At 35.2% G+C, this 19,882-nt stretch overlaps 1 protein-coding gene across 5 annotated transcripts in view; it reads left to right on the top strand.

Annotated features, from left to right (window-relative positions):
• Window positions 1-19,882, top strand: part of LOC122900940 (protein FRA10AC1) — a 70,934-nt gene that overhangs the window by 39,720 nt on the left and 11,332 nt on the right. For all 5 annotated transcript variants that reach the window (XM_044240127.1, XM_044240128.1, XM_044240126.1 and 2 more), the window contains 9 exons: window positions 153-248; window positions 376-421; window positions 3,284-3,360; window positions 4,606-4,689; window positions 5,250-5,334; window positions 9,750-9,795; window positions 12,310-12,423; window positions 13,628-13,670; window positions 17,774-17,892. In XM_044240127.1, coding sequence (XP_044096062.1) covers window positions 153-248; window positions 376-421; window positions 3,284-3,360; window positions 4,606-4,689; window positions 5,250-5,334; window positions 9,750-9,795; window positions 12,310-12,423; window positions 13,628-13,670; window positions 17,774-17,892 — 710 coding nt within the window. The remainder of the gene's footprint in view (window positions 1-152; window positions 249-375; window positions 422-3,283; window positions 3,361-4,605; window positions 4,690-5,249; window positions 5,335-9,749; window positions 9,796-12,309; window positions 12,424-13,627; window positions 13,671-17,773; window positions 17,893-19,882) is intronic.

Raw genomic sequence — 19,882 nt, 5'->3', positions numbered from 1 at the left:
AAAAAAAAGTCTCATTAAAGATCAGTGAGTCTTCTTTAAGTTAAGACTTGAATTTTTAAAAACATTTTCCTGTTATGAAAATATGAAGAAACCGGAAACATCCTTTGAGGAAAAATGTGCTCTTTTCATAATTTTTCTTCTTCACAAACCAGGACAGTTGAAGATGATTTACTGCTCAAAAAGCCATTTCAGAAAGAAAAACATGGAAAAGTGGCCCATAAACAAGTTGCAGCAGAATTGCTGGATAGGTATGTACTTCAGTGTAAATTACTTTTTTTCAGTTTAAGATGTTTTATAAACTCAGGGACTTGGGGATTTAATTCTGTTAATTAGAATATAGACATTTGAATTTGCTTAAAATTTATCTTTTTACAGGGAAGAAGCAAGAAATAGAAGGTTTCACCTTATAGCTATGGATGCTGTATCCTTTTTATATCTCTAGATATTTCTAACTAATAAAATATCTTAAAATCTACTTTTTTATTTCCTAAAATCTTGTGAAGTCAGGTAGACCTATATTATATTTTTAAAGGTAACTGTTTATTGATATGCAGTCTTGTCATTTATACTTTTGAGTACAATTTTCTTTTTTTAATACATAAGGAGGACTCAGAAACAAAAATAATAAAACATATTACTAATGATCTATGAATAGGTTTACAAAGTCCATGAACCTGCAGATATTTTTCCAACTTATTTTTGCCAAGCTGTCAACATTTCTCATTTTAATACTGGTCTTACCTTTAGACTCATTTTAACTCTTATTCTCTTACTACCTGGTTCTTGGCTGTTTAAGGTCTTTGTAAAACTTGTATCTAGAAGTAGATGTGTTTGTGGTCTGTCCTCAGGCCTCATTCATCTTTCAGGCATGACTTGGGGCTGTCGTTAAGCTATATCTTGCTTCTCTATTATAGCCCCGTCTCATCTCAGCTTTTTGGTAAGGCTGTGGCTCTTTACACTGACTGCTGCCACTGGCCATCCATATTACTGTTGGGAATATTGGAGAATGAAAGAGAAGACGAACAAGACCTGATGTGTTTCTGGTATTTATTACTGTAGTCAGGATTAAGAGAAGGGGACAATGGCAGTTAGATACATCCCCTACCTATTGACATCTGTTTTACTTTGTTACCATTTCCTAATCCTTTGCTTTAACTTATAGGAATTCTCTTACCACCAATTTATTCTTCTTATCTTCTAACTCAATACCTTAACTTTCCCATGGATCTCATCTGTCACTTGTTCCTTTGGCATTTCGACATCTATTGTGCCTTCTATGACACCACTCATTTGGGGGTATTGGGGTATCTAGTTACAGACTGATGAAGGTGAAAGTGTAGGTCCCCTTTTTTGACATGGGTGGAGGTGGGGCCATGGTTATTTCTAGAATTTTTCACTGGAGTAGCGTAGGTATTGTCTCTAAGTTACCTGTCTTGTTGGGGTGCCCTCTGTCTTGATTATTCAGTTAGAGAGAGCAGGCTTTGTTGGGACTTTTCTTGTCTGTGCTTGTTGGCATTTTCAGCTTGTCAGCATCTTCATTTTCAAGTCTGAATTTATGAGTCAAAAAGAAAACCTGGGGAGATAACCACCATGTATAACCATGGGTCTTGAGCTCCCTAGCTGTAATGCCTTCATCTCCTCACTTTTCAGGATCTTTGTATATTTGTTTTAGATACAATTTCCAAGGTTTTTAGTTCTTAGTGGGAAGAACAGGGAGAAGTACATCTTTGTCTACTCTAGTTTCCTGGAAGCAAGGTCCCATTCAGCCTCTGTTTTTATAAATAAAGCTTTATTGGCACGTAACTGTGCTTATTCATTGAGGTGTTATCTGTGCCTACTTTTCATGCTAAAATGACAGAGCTAAGCTGTTGTGACAGGTGCCATATTGTCTGCATATTGACTATTGACGGAAAGAATTTGTTAATCTAAAAGACTGAAGTGACTTGCCATGGTCATATGACCAGTTAGAGATAGACCAAGTGCTAGAAAGGATGCAAATCTCTGGATATCTAGCTTTTCTCTTTTTTCCTTTTCTGAAAGGTTAACTGGTTTGTTGCCAGTCTTGGAAGTATCATATTATGGTTCAATATTCTGTTAGAACGTACTGTGATGAATTAAGTCATTATTTATCTTTGATATAGTATGGTGTAGTCAGGCAGTACTGTGGATGAGGTCAGTTCTGTTATTTGCATGTCCAGCTCTGGAGAGAATGCTGTTGAGCTTTTCAAAACAAAAAGTAAGATCCTCATATATCTTGTTATATTGCATTAAAAACAAACATGACTGAATTTTTAAATATTAAAAGAAAGTATTAAAAAAGAACATCTGAGTTCTTATATTCATAGGTTTTTGAAAGCCTAATGTTAGGATTTAATACTATAAAAGTTGTATCTTCTATTTTAGAGGCTTTATCATTACTGGAATAATTAAATTATATGTTAAGGTAATAAAAGGTAAATTATACTCCTTTATTTATTTATTTTTAAAAGATATTTATTTATTTATTTATTTGTCAGAGTTAGAGAGAGAGAGAGCACAAGCAGGCAGAGTGGCAGGCAGAGGTAGAGAGAGAAGCAGGCTCCCCGCTGAGCAAGGAAGCCCCATGTGGGACTTGATCCCAGAACGCTGGGATCATGACCTGAGCTGAAGGCAACAGCTTAACCAACTGAGCCACCTGGGCATCCCAAATATACTCCTTTAAATTTTAGACACTATAACTTTTCATATTATGATTAAAGTGAATATTGGTGTGAGTCTGTGTGTATTTCAGCAATAGAATAAGAAGCTCTCTTTCTCCTCAGGAAGAACTATATTTTATCACTAGAGTAGTATATGCTTGAAAAATGTTAAAAACAATAGGAACAGTATTAAGTAGAAGGTAAAAGCCCCTCTGCTCTACAGTATTGACTGTTAACAGTTAATATTTACCCTTTCCGATATATTTTTTAAAGGATTTATTTATTTCAGAGAAAGAGAGAGCATATGAGTGGGGGGAGGGGCAAAGCAAGAGAGGGAGACAAGCAAACTTTGCACTGGGCATGGAGCCCCACATGGGTCTCAGTCCCAGGACACTGAGATTGTGATCTGAACTGAAACCAGGAATTGGATGTTCAACTGATTGAGCCAGGTGCCCCCTTTTAGATATTTTTTTAATTCATAAGCATATATAGTAGGTTTTGCATATTAAAAAAACTAAGTAGATTTATACTGTTTTTCTTTCTCATTTATCATAGACATAGAACAACTCCTAAGCAAATCAAATCCTTAATTTTTTGCATTTCAGTATCAAAGACACACAAAATTTGTAAATGACTATATTTTATACTATGGTGGCAAAAAAGAAGACTTCAGGCGATTGGGGTAAGTGTCATGAAGTTCACATAGAACAGGAGGAAAGTATGGATGTCTTTAAAGACTCACAGCTACTGTGTCTTCAGATTCTGTCCTTCTCTCCCACTTTCCATTCCAGTTTCCATATAATATCCTGAAGTGGAGAGGATCTCCATAACTTCTTGCTAAGTATCTCATCATGAACCCCATTTCTCTGGCATTTGGCCTCAGGTAGCCTGCTAAGCCAGATCTGTACTTGGTGATAACAGGTTATGTGACGAATACTCATGTGCTTGATTATGCAGTAAATTTAAAAAAAATTTTTTGAACAAGGATCTTTGAAATAATTTATTTTTTAGGCCTCAGTGTTTGGGATTGGTTTTTAAAAAAAGGTAGGGCAAACAGGACAAAAACCAACTCCTTCCTATATTTGAGGCTCTCTATCAGAGCCTCTTGGTTGTGTGTGTGTTTTTTTCCCCAGACTTAATAATTTTCTGAGTTTGGTAGAGCCTTAAAATCTTTGTATGATCTCATCTACCCCAGATTTATCTCCCCCTCTCAATTTAGCCTGTTTTCCCCAACAATCCCTTGTTCTTCCCCCAAACTGTTAGCATCTTAAAATATCATTCCCTCCCCCCATTCTCTTCTGCTCTTACTCAGTCTCTCTAGGAAGCTATAGTAAAATGAGGTATAGAAAACTCTTTACACAGTTTTTAAATGTGATGAAAATGGGGTTATTGACTTTTTTAGATAAAACTTGCTTTCATTATTTTTCCCTATCCACTTAGTGTTTATTCAAGTTTATTCAGGTTCCTCCTCCTGGCTTTGGTGATTTAGCATCATCCGTATAATTGAAGTCAGCACCATAGGTGAATGGATGCCTTATCCATTTAACTTGCTTCTGGAGCAGCATTCTAGACAATACGGAATTTTTTTTCTTTTTTTAAGATTTATTTATTTGATTTGAGACATAGTGAGAGAGAGAGGGAGAGAGAGCAGGAGCAGGGAGGAAAAGAAGCAGGGAGCCTGATGCATGGCTCAATCCCAGGACTCTGGGACCATGACCTGAGCAGAAGGCAGATGTTTAACTGACCCAGCCACCCAGGTGCCCCAATATGGAAATTGTTTTTATAAGTATATATGCATTCACACATAAAACTATCTTTATCTTCATGTATTTTTTCTCAAGTGCTAAAAAAACTCACAGAACTGTTTAACCTCCTAAATTTGACTAATTTTGTGTTTATGTGTAATTGGAATAGTTTTATTTTCCAGGGAAAATGACAAGACAGACATGGATGTTATACGAGAAAATCATAGATTCTTATGGAATGAGGAGGATGAAATGGACATGAATTGGTAATTTTTGCTGTCTGAGATGTAATGCATGAATTGCTTTAGTCCAGTCTCTCCTGATGTTTCTGTGTCTTACATTCAGCCCCGGCATGGAGGAGTTCTGAATGGAGGACATAAAAACATGCCTAGTATTGAATCTGATTTGGTTCTTTTGGTCATTTTTAGCAGTTTTAACTGACTTCTCATTGCTTGACTTTGTCTTGAAAAGAAAATATATTACACTTTTACTGTATTGTTTGTTGTCCTGTAATATGGTTTTTAAAAATTTTTTTAAATATTTTGGGAAAAAGTATACCTGAAAGTGGTTTTAAAAATGTAAACATTGTGAAACGTGAAAAGGAGTAAGGCTCCTCTCCTCTGACTGTCAATCTTTCTGTTTCCCTCCCTGAGAGAGCCACTATTAATAGTTAATATTCAGGTATTCTATGCATGTGTAAGTAATAGGCCTCTTTTAAAACATTAATATTTATATCATATGTGTTGTTTATTTGACATTGCTTTCACCTGGCAAACTGTGGTTTAATTTCTAAATGTAAAAGATTTATGTTCTTTTATGGATCTAGGGAGAAGAAACTTGCAAAGAAATACTATGATAAATTATTCAAGGAATACTGCATAGCAGATCTCAGTAGATACAAAGAAAATAAGGTATACCTTCCAAATATTTATAGAAAGTTCTTATTTAAGTACCATATTACTTTTTATTATACTATCACACCCCATATTATTCTTTTAAAGGTGCTAAATGAGCTAGGTTACCCTGCATCAATGAAGTGTCATTTGGACAGTTTAACTTCTGCAACTATGAAATTTACAAAGGGCGCCTTAGTCAAGGGTGCTTTGTGAGCTGAGGCATGAATAGTCTGAAATTAAACAAGTGGCTACTGGATCCTGTTTCATCCTAACTCTGGCCTAGAGCCTCTACTGATTATAACGAATGATTTGACACTGCAGAATGATGTCTTGTTTCACAGATGATGTTTGAAATTGATAGGCTTTTTTTTTTTTTCAAATAAATTACCATCTATAAAGAGGCAGATGTACATCTTCTTTTATACCAATGTCTGTGCTAGTAGAATTAACTCTTAATCAGTGCTATTTTGTAATGGCAGATTTCCATTCCTGCTTTACATTAGTTATTTTAGTTGATAGTAAAGTTATTTTTATTTCTATCTCAAATTTCACATTCACAGCTAGAGAAAGTAACCTGGAACAGATGATCTCAGTTTGAAATAGGGGAGGGAATGTTGCATAAATCTATGTTTTGGATAGTGTGCATTTGTATTAAGACAGAGAATCTATTTAAAAAGTTTTTTTAGATTTATTTATTATAAGAATTTTTTTCATTTAATTAGTTAAATCTTGAACCATGATTTGTTTCATATTTTTTTCCATAGAGCTTTTAATATGTGGGTTGCTTCACAATATTCTTATAGATAAGAGTGTCCAGATTTACAACCTTGTTTACAAACCCATCCCAAAGACTTCCTTGATTTCTTAAGAGCTATCTCTCCTCTCTATACTAGTTATTCAACACAACAAATCCAAAAGGCACCATAGCAATTGGAGTTACACTGCAAGTCAAGTATGAAATACACATCTTTCTAGGAACCTAATAAAGCAGCTTATTCCATGCTAGCTTATTTGTTGATTGCTGTTCAGTATTTATTAAGGACTGAGCAGGGCACTGTGAATTAAAACGTGACTGCCCTTCAAAAAAAATCCCTATAATTTAGTTGAGGGGAGGAAGTACACGTAATACAATAAGTATTTATATTCTCCATTTGAAAAACATATATTATTGGAAATCATACTTTAAAGAGGATAATCTTGAAACAAATTACATTTCCCTATTAGAACATGATGAGTAGTTAGATATGAGGGTAAATCTAAGTAAGAAATCAGAAACAGGAAATGTGGAGTGAGGCAGGTTTTTTTTTTTTTTAAGGCCTGATTTTTAGGGGTAGTTTTTAAGTTCACAGCAAAATTGAGGGGAGGGTACAAAAGATTTCCCATATGCCTCTTACCCCATATATATGAGGGGTATCTTTTCTAAGGGAAAGATGACTATTTTTTTTGGTACACCATATTTGAGTTAAGGATAGTGCCTTTGATTTCCTTGCTAGGATGCATTTTCTCATAATTTTATTTATACAAAGACAGTGTTTTAGTCACTTATAGTTAATCAGCTCCTTGCTCAGTGCTTATTACTTGGGGCATTTTTAGTGAATTCCAGCCTCTGTCCCACATACTTGTTCCCTTCCTTACTACTTCTTCCCTTTCATCATTGAGAAATTGGTTGGATTGTTGAATCAGTTAGGATTAGAACCTGCTGCAAGGACTGAAGCACTCCTAAGTAACTGACTTAAATGAGCTAGAAGTTTATTTTTCTTCTGCACAGAGGTCCAAGTAGATGGTCTTGGGGCTTCGTGTTTTCGGGAAGTTAGGATCCATCTGTCTTACTGCTTGCATGTGTGATCTCTCTGTGCTAGTGGGTAGAGTAAGAGAAGGAGGCTTAGCACCAAATCCTGAGTAATTCCAGTGTTTAATCCAGCCTATCAGCAGGAAAATGTATGTCGGGCAAGAATATAAAAACACATTGATGCAAAACCTCTATACAATCTTTAACTAGTAGGACATACTATGTTTGTTTATTATATTTCTTATCCCCTTGTAAGATTATAACTTTCCTGATAATAGACACTATTTTAATAATCATCTTGTATCTTCAGCAGAGTGCCAAGCCCAGTAAGTAGTTGCTTAATAATTATTTGTTGAATAGATTAATGAGTGGAAGGAAAAGTTGAGAAACTATTGCTGTACACATTTGTCTGTGCTTCAGTGGGCATCCCAACATATTTGTTGGATGGCAGGCAATCTTAACATACATAAATGGGCTTAAAAGTAGAATAAAACAGAGTCATTTTGAACGTTTTATTTTTTTTCTAGACTGGGGAGGGAGGTTATTTTTTGGATTTTAATCAGAGTATTTTCAAATATTTGAGCCCCTAGTTGCATTTAAACTACAAAATTGCCTAATTCAGATAAGTGATAAAAATAGACAAAGTTAACCAGGCATTGAACAGTTCATCTGAATTATCTCTCATAATACAACAACCTATTAGATTAAGTTTTTATACATAAAAAGAAAGTAGACTGAGAAGTTAAGAGACTTTTCAAGGCCACAGAGCTAATTAATGAATGGTAGAGCTTCTGTTGGGTCTGCATGATTCTAGAACTGAGCTTTTAACCATTATAGTAAATTGAATAGAAAATGAAATCATTTATTAAAACTACAGAAAATTAGCCCATGAATATGAAAGATTTCAAAAAGGCAGTGAAGAAAAATTATTTTTAGCCAAAAGAACAGTTATGTTTAGGAATCTAGAAGAAAGTTTAGGGCTCCAAAGGGTCCCCTTTCTCTTTTCTCTTCATAATACTTTGCCAGTGGGGAAAGAGCCATACATGAATTGTGATTGTGGTTGTTTTCCAATAAAACATCATAAAAAAGGCAGCAGGCCATCGTTTACTAACCCCTAGGATACTGTGTACCAGGTACTATTCTAAATACTTAGTGCGTATTATCCCATTCAAACTTCTTAATCCAAAGAAATAGGTATTGTATTTTCTCTACATTACATATGAGGAAGCTGAGACACAAGAACATTAAATACCTCTTCCAGTATTATAAAGCCATTAAGTGGTGCAGCTAAGATGTAAACCCAGACAATTCAACTCTTTTGGACTAGAGCATATTGCCTCTTTGTTGTACCATATCCTCTTTTTTTTCTGTCAGTGTCATAAAACAAGATAAATATTTTTTATTAATTAGGTATCTTGCGGCCTAGCACCTGTACCTTTTAATAGGTAGTTTAAAAGTAAATAAGATTACTTCTTTAATAGGGAAGTTGGTAATTATTCAAATTTTTTTTAAACACCTGGAATCCTATAACGAGAAAAAAAGTCTCTCACAATGAGAATTATGTTTGCTTTTTTTTTTTTTTTAACTTTTTATTTTAATCACCCTGTGTTCATCACAAGTGCACTTCTAATCTGCATCACCTGTTTGACCATCCCCGCACCGCCCCCCACCTCCCTGCTGGTAACTATCAGTTCTCTATAGTTAAGAGTCTGTCTTTTAATTTGTCTCTCTCTTTTTTTTTTTCCTTTGCTCATCTGTTTTGATTCTTAAATTCCACATGTGAGGGAAATCATACGGTATTTTTCTTTCTTTGACTGACTTATTTCACTTAGCATTATACTCTAGCTCCTTCCATGTTGTTGCAAATGGTAAGATTTCTTTTCTTTTAGCTAAATAATACTCCATTTTATGAAGAAGAGGTCCTGTAGTGCCCTGTAGTATAGTGTCACCTGTTCTCCAGGGCTTGTTGCTTCTGGGAGTGTTTCCAATGTATACTACATGCATTCTGCTTTTGTGTCCTGACCACTTTGTCCTTCAGGCCAGTCATTTGTGAAGGTTCTCTTTGCCTGTCATAGGCAGTATTTTAACTAGGTGTGCTCTGGTCTGCTTGTGAAATGAGACCTGTCACTGCCACTACTAGAACCAAGGCTTGCCAGACTCCTGGGTAGGGAGATAAAGTGTGGAAGGGATTTGGGCTATTTGTCTCCGGGGAGAGGGCCCACTGTGCTGGGACGGAGGCAAATGTGTCTGAGAAGCAGGGCTTCTCTGGAGCATGGGGGCCAGCAGGGTTTTGTGTGAGCAAGTTAGGTAGTGAGTGTCAGCCCTGTGCTGGTTTCCACAGGTAGCCCTGTGTTTATGCTGAGGGGCAGGGGAGGGAAATGGTGCTGGCCAGTTTCTTTAACCCCAGAGGGGTCTGTCTATGAACACTTCCTTTCTGGGACACGCTCAGAGATGAGCAGCTAATTTCTGCACCATGTTCCCCACGCACTCTTCAGATCACTGTTTCTATGCTGTGTATCCATGGGGTGTTTGCCCTGTCTTTTGTCCGAGAGTGGCCCCAGTGTCCTCTATGTTTAGATGTATATACAATTTCAATAGTGTTTAAATTTATGCTGGTATAAATGTAATTTTTTTCTCAAAGTTTGGATTTAGGTGGCGAGTAGAAAAAGAAGTAATTTCAGGAAAAGGTAATTCTTTTTTTAAAGTTTTACTTTTTGGGTGCCTGGGTGGCTCAGTGGGTTAAGCCTCTGTCTTTGACTCAGGTCATGGTCTCAGGGTCCTGGGATTGAGCCCCACATTGGACTCTCTTCTAGGCAGGGAGCCTGCTTCCCCTTCTCTCTCTGCCCGCCTCTCTGCCTACTTGCGATTTCTCTCTCTGTCAAATAAATAAATAAAATCTTAAAGTTTTACTTTTTTATAAGATAAGGTTTTTTGTTATTGAATTGAAGTCATTGAGGAAGATTATTCCTCATGTATACAATAAGATATTTCTCATGTATACAATAAGGTATTTCTCATGTATACAATAAGATATTTCTCATGTATACAATAAATGGTTATCTATATAAGTAAAATTAGAGACAATATATTCATGATATATGACTAGCAAAGGTCAAAATATAATGCCTTAGTGATTTTTATCTTTAAATTTTTGCTTTTAGAACAGTCAATGGAGATTAAGTAGAAAATATTTAAAGAGTTAAAGGAAACTAATAAAGGATAAATACTTGAGTTTTTTCTTTTATCAACTTTTGAGATAATGAGTAGGTATTACCGTGTTCAGTCTAATCACATTTTGAATGTAGAGATTAAATATCACTTTGAACTAATAGAATTTTTGAACAGGCTAGTTCTTACTTTGGGATGTCATTGAGATTAACCCTGAATATTTAGTCTTATGGCAAAAGATCAGACATTTGGTAGGCAATCAATAATTGCTTTTTCTGTGCATTGTTGTAATCTACTCATAAATCTCTGAAAAATTAATGTCTCTGTACTGTGTCATGATACAAAAGCTCTTTATTGATAATTGCATTTTAAAGTGTTAATGCTTCTGAAAACTGCATAAGAGCATTTAGGAAATAATTTTAAACTAATAACTTAACCTTTAAACTGAAAATAAAGGTTGTACTTTAAAATGATTAAACATTGATGCCATCATTGTGGATCATTTACATCTTCCATAAATTGGGTGTATGTGTGAAGTATAAAACTGGATCTGCAATTAAAAAATTAAGGAGTAGGAATTTTTTTTTTTTAGATGAAGGATCAGCCCTGAAGATACTCTAAAGGAGAAGGAAAAAGAACAAATTTAAAGCTAGTTTTAAGGGTGCCTGGGCGGCTCAGTCATTAAGCGTCTGCCTTCATCTCAGGTCATGATCTCAGGGTCCTGGGATCAAGTCCTGAGTCTGGCTCTCTGCTCAGCAGGAAGCCTGCTTCTTTCTCTCCCACTTTCCCCTGCTAGTATTCCCTCTATCCCTCTCTCTCTTTCTCTGTCAAATAAATAAGTAAAATCTTTTTAAAATTTTTTAAAAATAAAGCTAGTTTTAAGTTTTCTTAATATGACAGTTTAGTTTGTGTTTTTATCCAAACAATGAAAAATTACAAAATGTCTCACAGTTTTAAAATTTTGTACTTTTATTAAAATGGAATTTTCAGGTGATGGTAAGTAATGCTGCCTTTGAAAAAATTGATGAGCATTCTTTAAGTTACTATAACTGAAAAAAGAGATGAGTTGGTAAGAGAAAGCTATTGCTCTGATTTAGAATTATTCTTTCGTTGCTGTTGTTACTGATCATGCACAGATTTCATGAACTATTCATTTGGAATGAGTAAAAAAAATCCCAATTTAGAAAAGTTATAGGCTGTTTGGACTGATAATTTTCAAAATTCATTTTGATAATTTCTTTTTTATAAAAACTTTAGATTTGTTTCTGTTGGTGCAAATTATTGAGATAAAAATTCTTTTTTGTTTGTGCAAATACAAGGTTCATCTTCTGCTGTGAAAGTAAATAGTTGTTGAGTAGTTTATTTTTTTTTAGGATCATCAGTGTTAGTCCTTTTTTACAGAATGGTTTAAAAAAAATACAGTGAACGTGATAATGTGCTGTTGATTTTAGTGTCAGGTAACTCTTAAACTTAGAGTATTGGGTTTGATTACTTAGTCTACTTCATCTCAGAGTGCTTCCATTTTAAAATGTACTTTAAGTGCCATTTTATGCTGGTACTTAAAATAGAAGCCATCATGTTAATACTTAAAATAAGAATTTTAATCAATTTAAAAATTATTATTAAATATTAAAAAGGATTCACCCAGGTGTAAATATGTAGACTATGGAAATGTATTTATTCTTTTAGGGTATTATTGAGTTTATTTTTTTAGTATTTACATTTTCTAAAGTGTAAGATTTCCTAATCAGGGAGTTGCTGAAACCCTGATCTATACAGTATATCAATCTCTTGAGCAAGAATTCTGTGATTTATTTTTCTTTATAACCTTTTCTTCACCTCTTTGATCTAATACTTGTATATACATTTGTTAAGTATACTATAGTTATTATGCTCAGTTATTTTTTTTTAATCCTGACTACCTAGAACTAAGAATTTATGTATGTAAAGAGCAAATTTTAGGAGTAATTCCAGATGGTACAGATAAACATTGTCACCAACTGTTATAGCTAATATTCCTTTCTTTATTGCAGGCCAGTTTTTCTGTGGAAATAAATGTTGTGATAAAAAAGATGACTTGAAGAGTTGGGAAGTTAATTTTGGTTATATTGAGCATGGTGAAAAGAGAAATGCACTTGTTAAATTAAGTAAGTTGACTTCAGGTGGAATATAATTGATTTCTTCAAAGTTTATCTAGTAATTTAGATTTAAAAATCTATAGACTAATTTAAAATTTAATTTAAAAAATTTAATGTATCTTTCTGGAAGCACTCTTTTTTCTGAGTTTCCCAAAGTGACAAATAACTTTTGAGACTTCAGTTTTTTTACTCTCAGCATTATGGTAACATTTAGGAGAAAGAGTTCTAATGCCAAATATAAACCTATAATTTGTAAAGTGATGACCTCTTCCTGTTATGGACTATTGGTGAGAATATCATCAGTGCAGAATAAGATGCGGAGTATCAGGGGTGCCTGGGTGGCTCAGTGGGTTAAAGCCTCTGCCTTCGGCTCAGGTCGTGATCCCAGGGTCCTGGGATCGAGCCCTGCATCGGGCTCTCTGCTCAGCAAGGAGCCTGCTTCCTCCTCCCTCTCTCTCTGCCTGCCTCTCTGCCTACTTGTGATCTCTCTCTGTCAAATAAAATAAATAAAATCTTTAAAAAAAAAAAAAGATGCGGAGTATCAGAAAAGGCAATGTAAAATCTCATGTTACCTGGTAGCCATATTGTTGTGGTGTGGACAATAATTACACTCTTCGTGTCAATAAAGAACAAGTTCTAGGATGGTGTAATTGTTCTTGATGTCAGTCTTAAAAGCTTAGTAAGGTTTATAATCCAGAATACAGCAGCTTCTCTTGATAAGAATGTATTAGAATCTGTTGTTCCTTCTTTCCTCCCCCCTCCACCATGAATTAAGCTAGTCTTATGTGTCAGCTTCTTCAGGCCATCACGTTAGCAACCTTCTCTGGGTCCTACATAAATGTGCTTCAGAGTTTTCTGCCTACTCCCTATAGGAGTCAAGAATTTCCTCATGTGCTTCTACTTAATGCACACCAATGTAGAGGTTCCTCCTGGAAGTGTTCATGATAGAAAAGTCAACTGCTGTGAACTGAGATTCAGGCAAAGTAATACTAGAATATTTTCAATTCTTCAAGCATTCTGTTACCCTTTTTATTATGCATATGTATTTTTTGAGGTGGAGAGAACCAGATTGCTTTTTTGGATTGTTTTTTCAGATAATCTGTAAAAGGGATATATGGAATAATGAGAATGTATGATATTAAAGGTAGAGTATCAGTAAAGTTAATTCAAATTCAACCTTTCAGTGGTGTCACCTTTTTTTTTTTTTTTCTAGGATTATGCCAAGAATGTTCCTTTAAATTAAATTTTCATCACAGGTAATATTATCCTGTAAAATGCTGTCGTTAATGTTTAGTAGTCTTGGACATAGTCACTTGCCTGCACTGAATGTCTAAATGTGGCCTTATGAGGTTGATGGTTTAATTTATTGATTGTATGGGATATCTGGCATTACTGTGTGATATACCAAACACATATACCAGGGAACTGGAAATTTGCTGTGCCTTACTCTAGCCAGCCAGTTTTAAACATGAAGACCTGTGCACAGTGGTAGATAGATGCTAATTTTTAGTCTGGAGTCAACATTCAGAAGCCATAATATTGTATTGAAAAGCAGATCTGTATTGAAAACTGTATTGAAAAGCAGATCTTCATAAAGTGTTTCTTAATGTCTCATTAATTTTTTGTCTTTAAATTCTCTAAATATAAATGCAGTTAATTAACATATAATATATTATTTGTTTCAGGGTACAGTTCTGTGATTCATCAGTCTTATAATAATACCCAGTGCTAATTACAACACATACTCTCCCCAGTGTCCATCACTCAGTTAACCCCACGCCCCTCCTCCACAGCAACCCTTAGTTTGTTTCCCAAGACTAAGAGCCTCTTATGGTTTGTCTCCTTCTTGGCTTTCATCTTGTTTCATTTTTTCCTCTCTTAACCCTATGCTCCTCTGCCTTGTTTCTTAAATTCCACATATGAGTGAGATCATATGATAATTTTCCCTGATTGACTTATTTCACTTAGCATAATATCCTCTAGTTCCATCCATGTCATTGCAAATGGCAAGATTTCATTTTTTGATGGCTGTGTAATATTCCATTATAGATATATCATATCTTTATCCATTCATCTGTTGATGGACATCTGGGCTCTTCCCATAGTTTCACTATTGTGGACATTGCTGCTGTAAACATTGGGGTACAGGTGGCCCTTCAGATCACTATATTTGTATCTGTAGGGTAAATACCCAGTAGTGCATTTGGTGGGTCATAGGGTAGCTCTATCTTCACCTTTTTGAAGAACCTCCATACTGTTTTCCAGAGTGGCTGCATCAGCTTGCATTCCCACCAACAGTGTAGGAGGGTTCCCCTTTTTCCGTATCCTCACCAACATCTGTTGTTTAATGACTTGTTAATTTTAGCCATTCTGTCTGGTGTGAGGTGGTGTCTCATTGTGCTTTTGATTTGTATTTCCCTGATTCCAGGTGATGTTGAGCACTTTTTCATGTGTCTCTTGGCCATTTGGATGTCTTCTTTACAGAAATGTCTGTTCATGTCTTCTGTCCATGTCTTGATTGGATTATTTGTTCTTTGGGTATTGAGTTTGAGAAGTTCTTTATGGATTTTGAATACTAGCTCTTTATCTGATATGTCATTTGCAAGTATCTTCTCCCATTCTGTCCGGTGTTGTTTGGTTTCGTTGACTCTTTCCTTTGCTGTGCAAAAGCATTTTATCTTGATGAAGTCCCAGTAGTTCATTTTTGCTTTTGTTTCCCTTGCCTTTGGAAACGTGTCTAGCAAGAAGTTGTTGTGGCTGAGGTCAAAGAGGTTGCTGGCTGTGTTCTCATCAAGGATTTTGATGGATTCCTGTATCTCATTTAGGTCTTTCATGTATTTTGAGTCTATTTTTGTGTATGGTATAAGGAAATGGTCCAGTTTCATTCTTTTCCATGTGGTTTCTATTTTCCTAACACCATTTGTTGAAGAGACTGTCTTTTTTTCCCACTGGATATTCTTTCCTGCTTTTTTGAAGATTAGTCGACCATAGAGAGAATTGAGGGTCCATTTTTGGGCTCTCCATTCTGGACCATTGATCTATGTGTCTGTTTTTGTGCCAGTACCATACTGTCCTGATGATCATAGCTTTTAATAGAGCTTAAAGTCTGAAGTTGTGATGCCACCAGCTTTGGTTTTCTTTTTCAACATTCCTTTGGCTCTTTGGGGTCTTTTCTGGTTCCATATAAATTTTAGGATTATTTGTTCCAGTTCTGTGAGAAAAGTTGATCGTATTTTGATAGAGATTGCATCGAATGTGTATATTGCTCTAGGTAGCATAGACATTTTCATAATATTTATTCTTCCAGTCCATGAGCATGGAACACTTTTCCATTTCTTTGTGCCTTCCTTAATTTCTTTCATGAGTATGTTATAGTTTTCCAAGTACAGATTCTTTGCCTCTTTGACTAGATTTATTCCTAAGTATCTCATGGGGTTGGGTGCAATTATAAATGGGATTGACTCCTTAATTTCTCTTTCCTCTTTCTTGCTGTTGGTATAGAAATTCAGCTGATTTCTGTGTATTGATTTTATATCCTGCCACTTTACTGAATTCCTGTATGAGTTCTAGCAATTTGGGGGTGGAATCTTGGGTTTTCCATACAGAGTATCACTTATATCTCATTTAAACAGTGTTTTCTTTGGAGTTTGTCATTCTTACAAAGTATTATATACCTTTATTCTCATTTCAGATGTTAAAATCAGGCCTCTGTCAAGTGCTAGGAAGTGTCTTTCATGTTGGGTGGGGGAGGAATATCAGTGTTCTGCAATATGCAATATATATAAATAAGATCATGGGCTTTGAAACAAGACCCTGTGTATTCCTTTCAGCTTCTCCACTCATTAGTTGTCTTCTTTGGGCAAGGTACTTAACCTCTGTGAGTCTCAATCTTATCACCTCTAAAAATGAGGATGTTGAGGTTATCATAGGGATTAATGAAAGTGCATGTAAAGTGCTTGATGTAGTACCTGGCATATGGGAAGTTAAGCATAATGGGGTCTCTGGCACTGAAGATGTTCAGACAAAATCTGTAACCTGGTGTTGTTGTGATGGTCTGGTTTCAAGGCCTGAATAACAGTTGAAAGTATAACAGTGAGGTTCTGCAACTTTATAAAATGTATTTGTCAGTATATTAATTTTAAAATCATCTTTTTATAAATGTGCTTTATCTAGTATTTTAGTTATTAAAAATAAATTTTAAGTAATGAAAAAATTTTTAATTCTTAAAATTAGCAGAATTTTAAAGATTACTTGAATAGCCTAACTTTCATTTCCCGTCTCCATCAGTGATCCTGAAAGGTACCAGAGAGTTTTTTTTTACCTTGACTTTCGAGCTCTACTTCAAAATTGAATTGAGGGGCGCCTGGGTGGCTTAGTGGGTTAAGCTGCTGCCTTCAGCTCAGGTCATGATCTCAGGGTCCTGGGATCGAGTTCTACATCGGGTTCTCTGCTCAGCAGGGAGCCTGTTTCCCTCTCTCTCTCTCTCTGCCTGCCTCTCCATCTACTTGTGATTTCTCTCTGTCAAATAAATAAATAAAATCTTTAAAAAAAATTGAATTGATTCTTATGAGAGGCAGAAAGTGGTTACTGCCTTAAATAGTCTTAAAACATTTGTTATTAATACCTTAAGTTAGAAGTTCTGATGAGGAAGTTTCTTGAAACTCAGGCTCTTTGTTTTCTCTTCATTCTCCTTCATGGTCCTAGTTTCAGCATTATCACCTTTTCCTATCTAGTATTTCCTTTCTTAACCAGTTAAAATCAGTTGTTTGCCAAACATGGTACTGGCAGTCTTATAAACCTAGCCTAAAAGAGATAAAGCTATAGCAGTAAAATGACAAATGGTCTAAAGTAGACATTTAAGTAAGCCCCCCTGTCCCCATTCCTTCATGCCTTTACTGTATTCTTTTATTCTTTACAGAAGAATTTTCTACTTAGTGGTGGTTTAGAGCTGTTACAGCATTTCTTCTTATTTTCAAAGTATGTTTTTTTTCAAAGTATAGGTATCTATGAATTTAAATGGGGAGAAATGATGTTTGTTTTTGTAATTTAAAAAAAAGTGGCTAAATGGTAGAAAATAAAAAGGAGGAAATGAGTAAAACTATGATTTATATTTACTAAGATTTGTGTATGGAACTTATGAAAAATGATTTCTCTCAGTTTTAGGCTTCATTATCTTACAGATTTGTCTTTAATTAATATACTAATCTAAGATATTTACAGACTTATTTAAGGCTTCCTTATGTTAATTACTTGTAAAAATAAGTTACTTTAACTGATTTGACTTTTGCTCATTGGTTCTTATTTTTCATAAAGGTCAGTTGAAAAAGTTAACTCTAATTTTATATTGTTTAACATAAAGGAGAAAAGAAATTAAGTCAAAAAAAAGAAAGGATAAAACCAAAAAAGATTGTGAAGAGTCATCGCGTAAAAAATCCAGATTATCTTCTGCAGAAGAGACCTCTAAGAAAAAGGAAAAAGGTACGAGGGAATTAAAATAAATGTATTCACATTTTTTAACATGCAGTGTGATCTGCTATATGTGTCAAATGTAGAATTTAATTGGTGAGTACATTTAGATTTCTATTTTATACTAGTTGAAAGGGAGACGCCTGGGTGGCTCAGTTGGTTAAGCATACAACTTTTGATTTTGGCTCAGGTCATGGTCTTGGGGTTTTGAGATTGAGCCCCAAGCCAGGCTCTGTGCTGGGCATGGAGCCTGCTTAAGATTTTCTCTCTCCATCTCCCTCTGCCCCCCACCTCCTGCTTGCTTTTTCTTTCTCTCTCTCTCTCAAATAAATAAATAAATAAACCTTATAGGAGTTGAAACTGGTTGGGGAATTTATAAGATTTTTTTTTAAGAGAAGGGGGCAGGGGCAGAGGAAGGGAGAGAGAGAGAATCTTGAGCAGGCTCAGGAGCCCAGCACAGAGCCTGACTCTGGGCTTGATCTCAGGATCCCAGGATCCTGACCTGAGCCCAAATCAAGAGTTGGATGTTTAAAAGACTGATTCACGGGGCGCCTGGGTGGCTCAGTGGGTTAAGCTGCTGCCTTCGGCTCAGGTCATGATCTCAGGATCCTGGGATCGAGTCCCGCATCGGGCTCTCTGCTCAGCAGGGAACCTGCTTCCTCCTCTCTCTCTCTGTCTGCCTCTCTGCCTGCTTGTGATCTCTCTCTGTCAAATAAATAAATAAAATCTTTAAAAGACTGATTCACCCAGGTGCCCCCTGATTAGGGGATTTAGGTATGAATTTATAGCAACTCAGGAGTTTTAAGAACAATATTGATTTTAATGTGTTTTGGGCAGATGGTAATAATATTGCAAATAACACTCATTACCTTGAGCAAGTCCCTGAACTTCTTCAGTTTTATATCCCTCATATAAATAGGGGGATGTGAATATCTGGCTTCTGTACTGTTTGAGCTTATTGTGGAGAACCAAATAACAATGTGAAAGGCATTTTGAACACTGTTAAACAGTACATAATCTATAAGTCAGTTTAAATTTATAACAGTGGGATTTCATTACCGTGGCCTATGTGACTTTCTTACTAGCTTATGAGCTTCTTGAAATCATGGAGCTTGGTATATATATGTCCTCAGAACCCATCGTGGTCCTGTGCACATACACTTAGTAAATAATTGTTAAATTCAAATCCATCAGTCAGTTACTTACTTCTTCCTCAGTAGGGCTGAAACTCTAAGCTGTAATCTCTTCATGTGTAAAATGGGTTAAGCTAATAGTTCCTAGCTCATAGGATTGTTCAGAAGGTGAAAGGAGTTAATAGATATAAACAGTTTGCATGGTGCTTGGCGCACAGTTAGCTATTATGAAGGTTATTGCTAGTTTCTTTTTCAGTCCGTAATAGAGTCACATTGGCTATAACTTCGAGTGAATTGAATTTAATTTATGTCGATAATGATAGATTACATTGGAGTCAGCCACATGTTAACACAGTACTTGGACAGGAGAGGGCTCCCTTGCTCCAGCTGTGAAGATTATTAGCTAGGTTTCATTCTTACATATACTTTTTTCTGGCAAATCATAATATAGTCAAGCATATAGTATCAACAAGTTTTCAACTTGGTGAAACTGATAGATAAATAAATATTATTATTTATTTTATAATAAAATAAACATATTTTATTATATAAATAAAATATTATTCTTGTTTATAATGGTATTTGAGAAATGATATTTGAAGTAGAATACTTTATTGTGTCTAAATCATTCCCAACCCCAAAATAAATATTAATTAATAAATGTGAAAATTCCATTTGAGTTTGAAAAATTTTTGTTTTAAAAATGTTTGATGTATCATACTTGAGAGTTTTGTTGTATTCATTATTATATTATGTAATACTGTATAAATCATAGTATGGTACCATATTAATCACTATATATTCCAAATTAAAGAGTAATTCCTACCTTGTAAAGGCATATTTAGCACCTTCAAAGCAGACAGGTAGCT

Source organism: Neovison vison, chromosome 2, assembly GCF_020171115.1.
Source record: "Neovison vison isolate M4711 chromosome 2, ASM_NN_V1, whole genome shotgun sequence".
In the NCBI taxonomy this organism is placed as follows: Eukaryota; Metazoa; Chordata; class Mammalia; order Carnivora; family Mustelidae; genus Neogale; species Neogale vison.
Note: the sequence above shows the minus strand (reverse complement) of the source record. Positions and strands in the feature narration are given on the sequence as shown.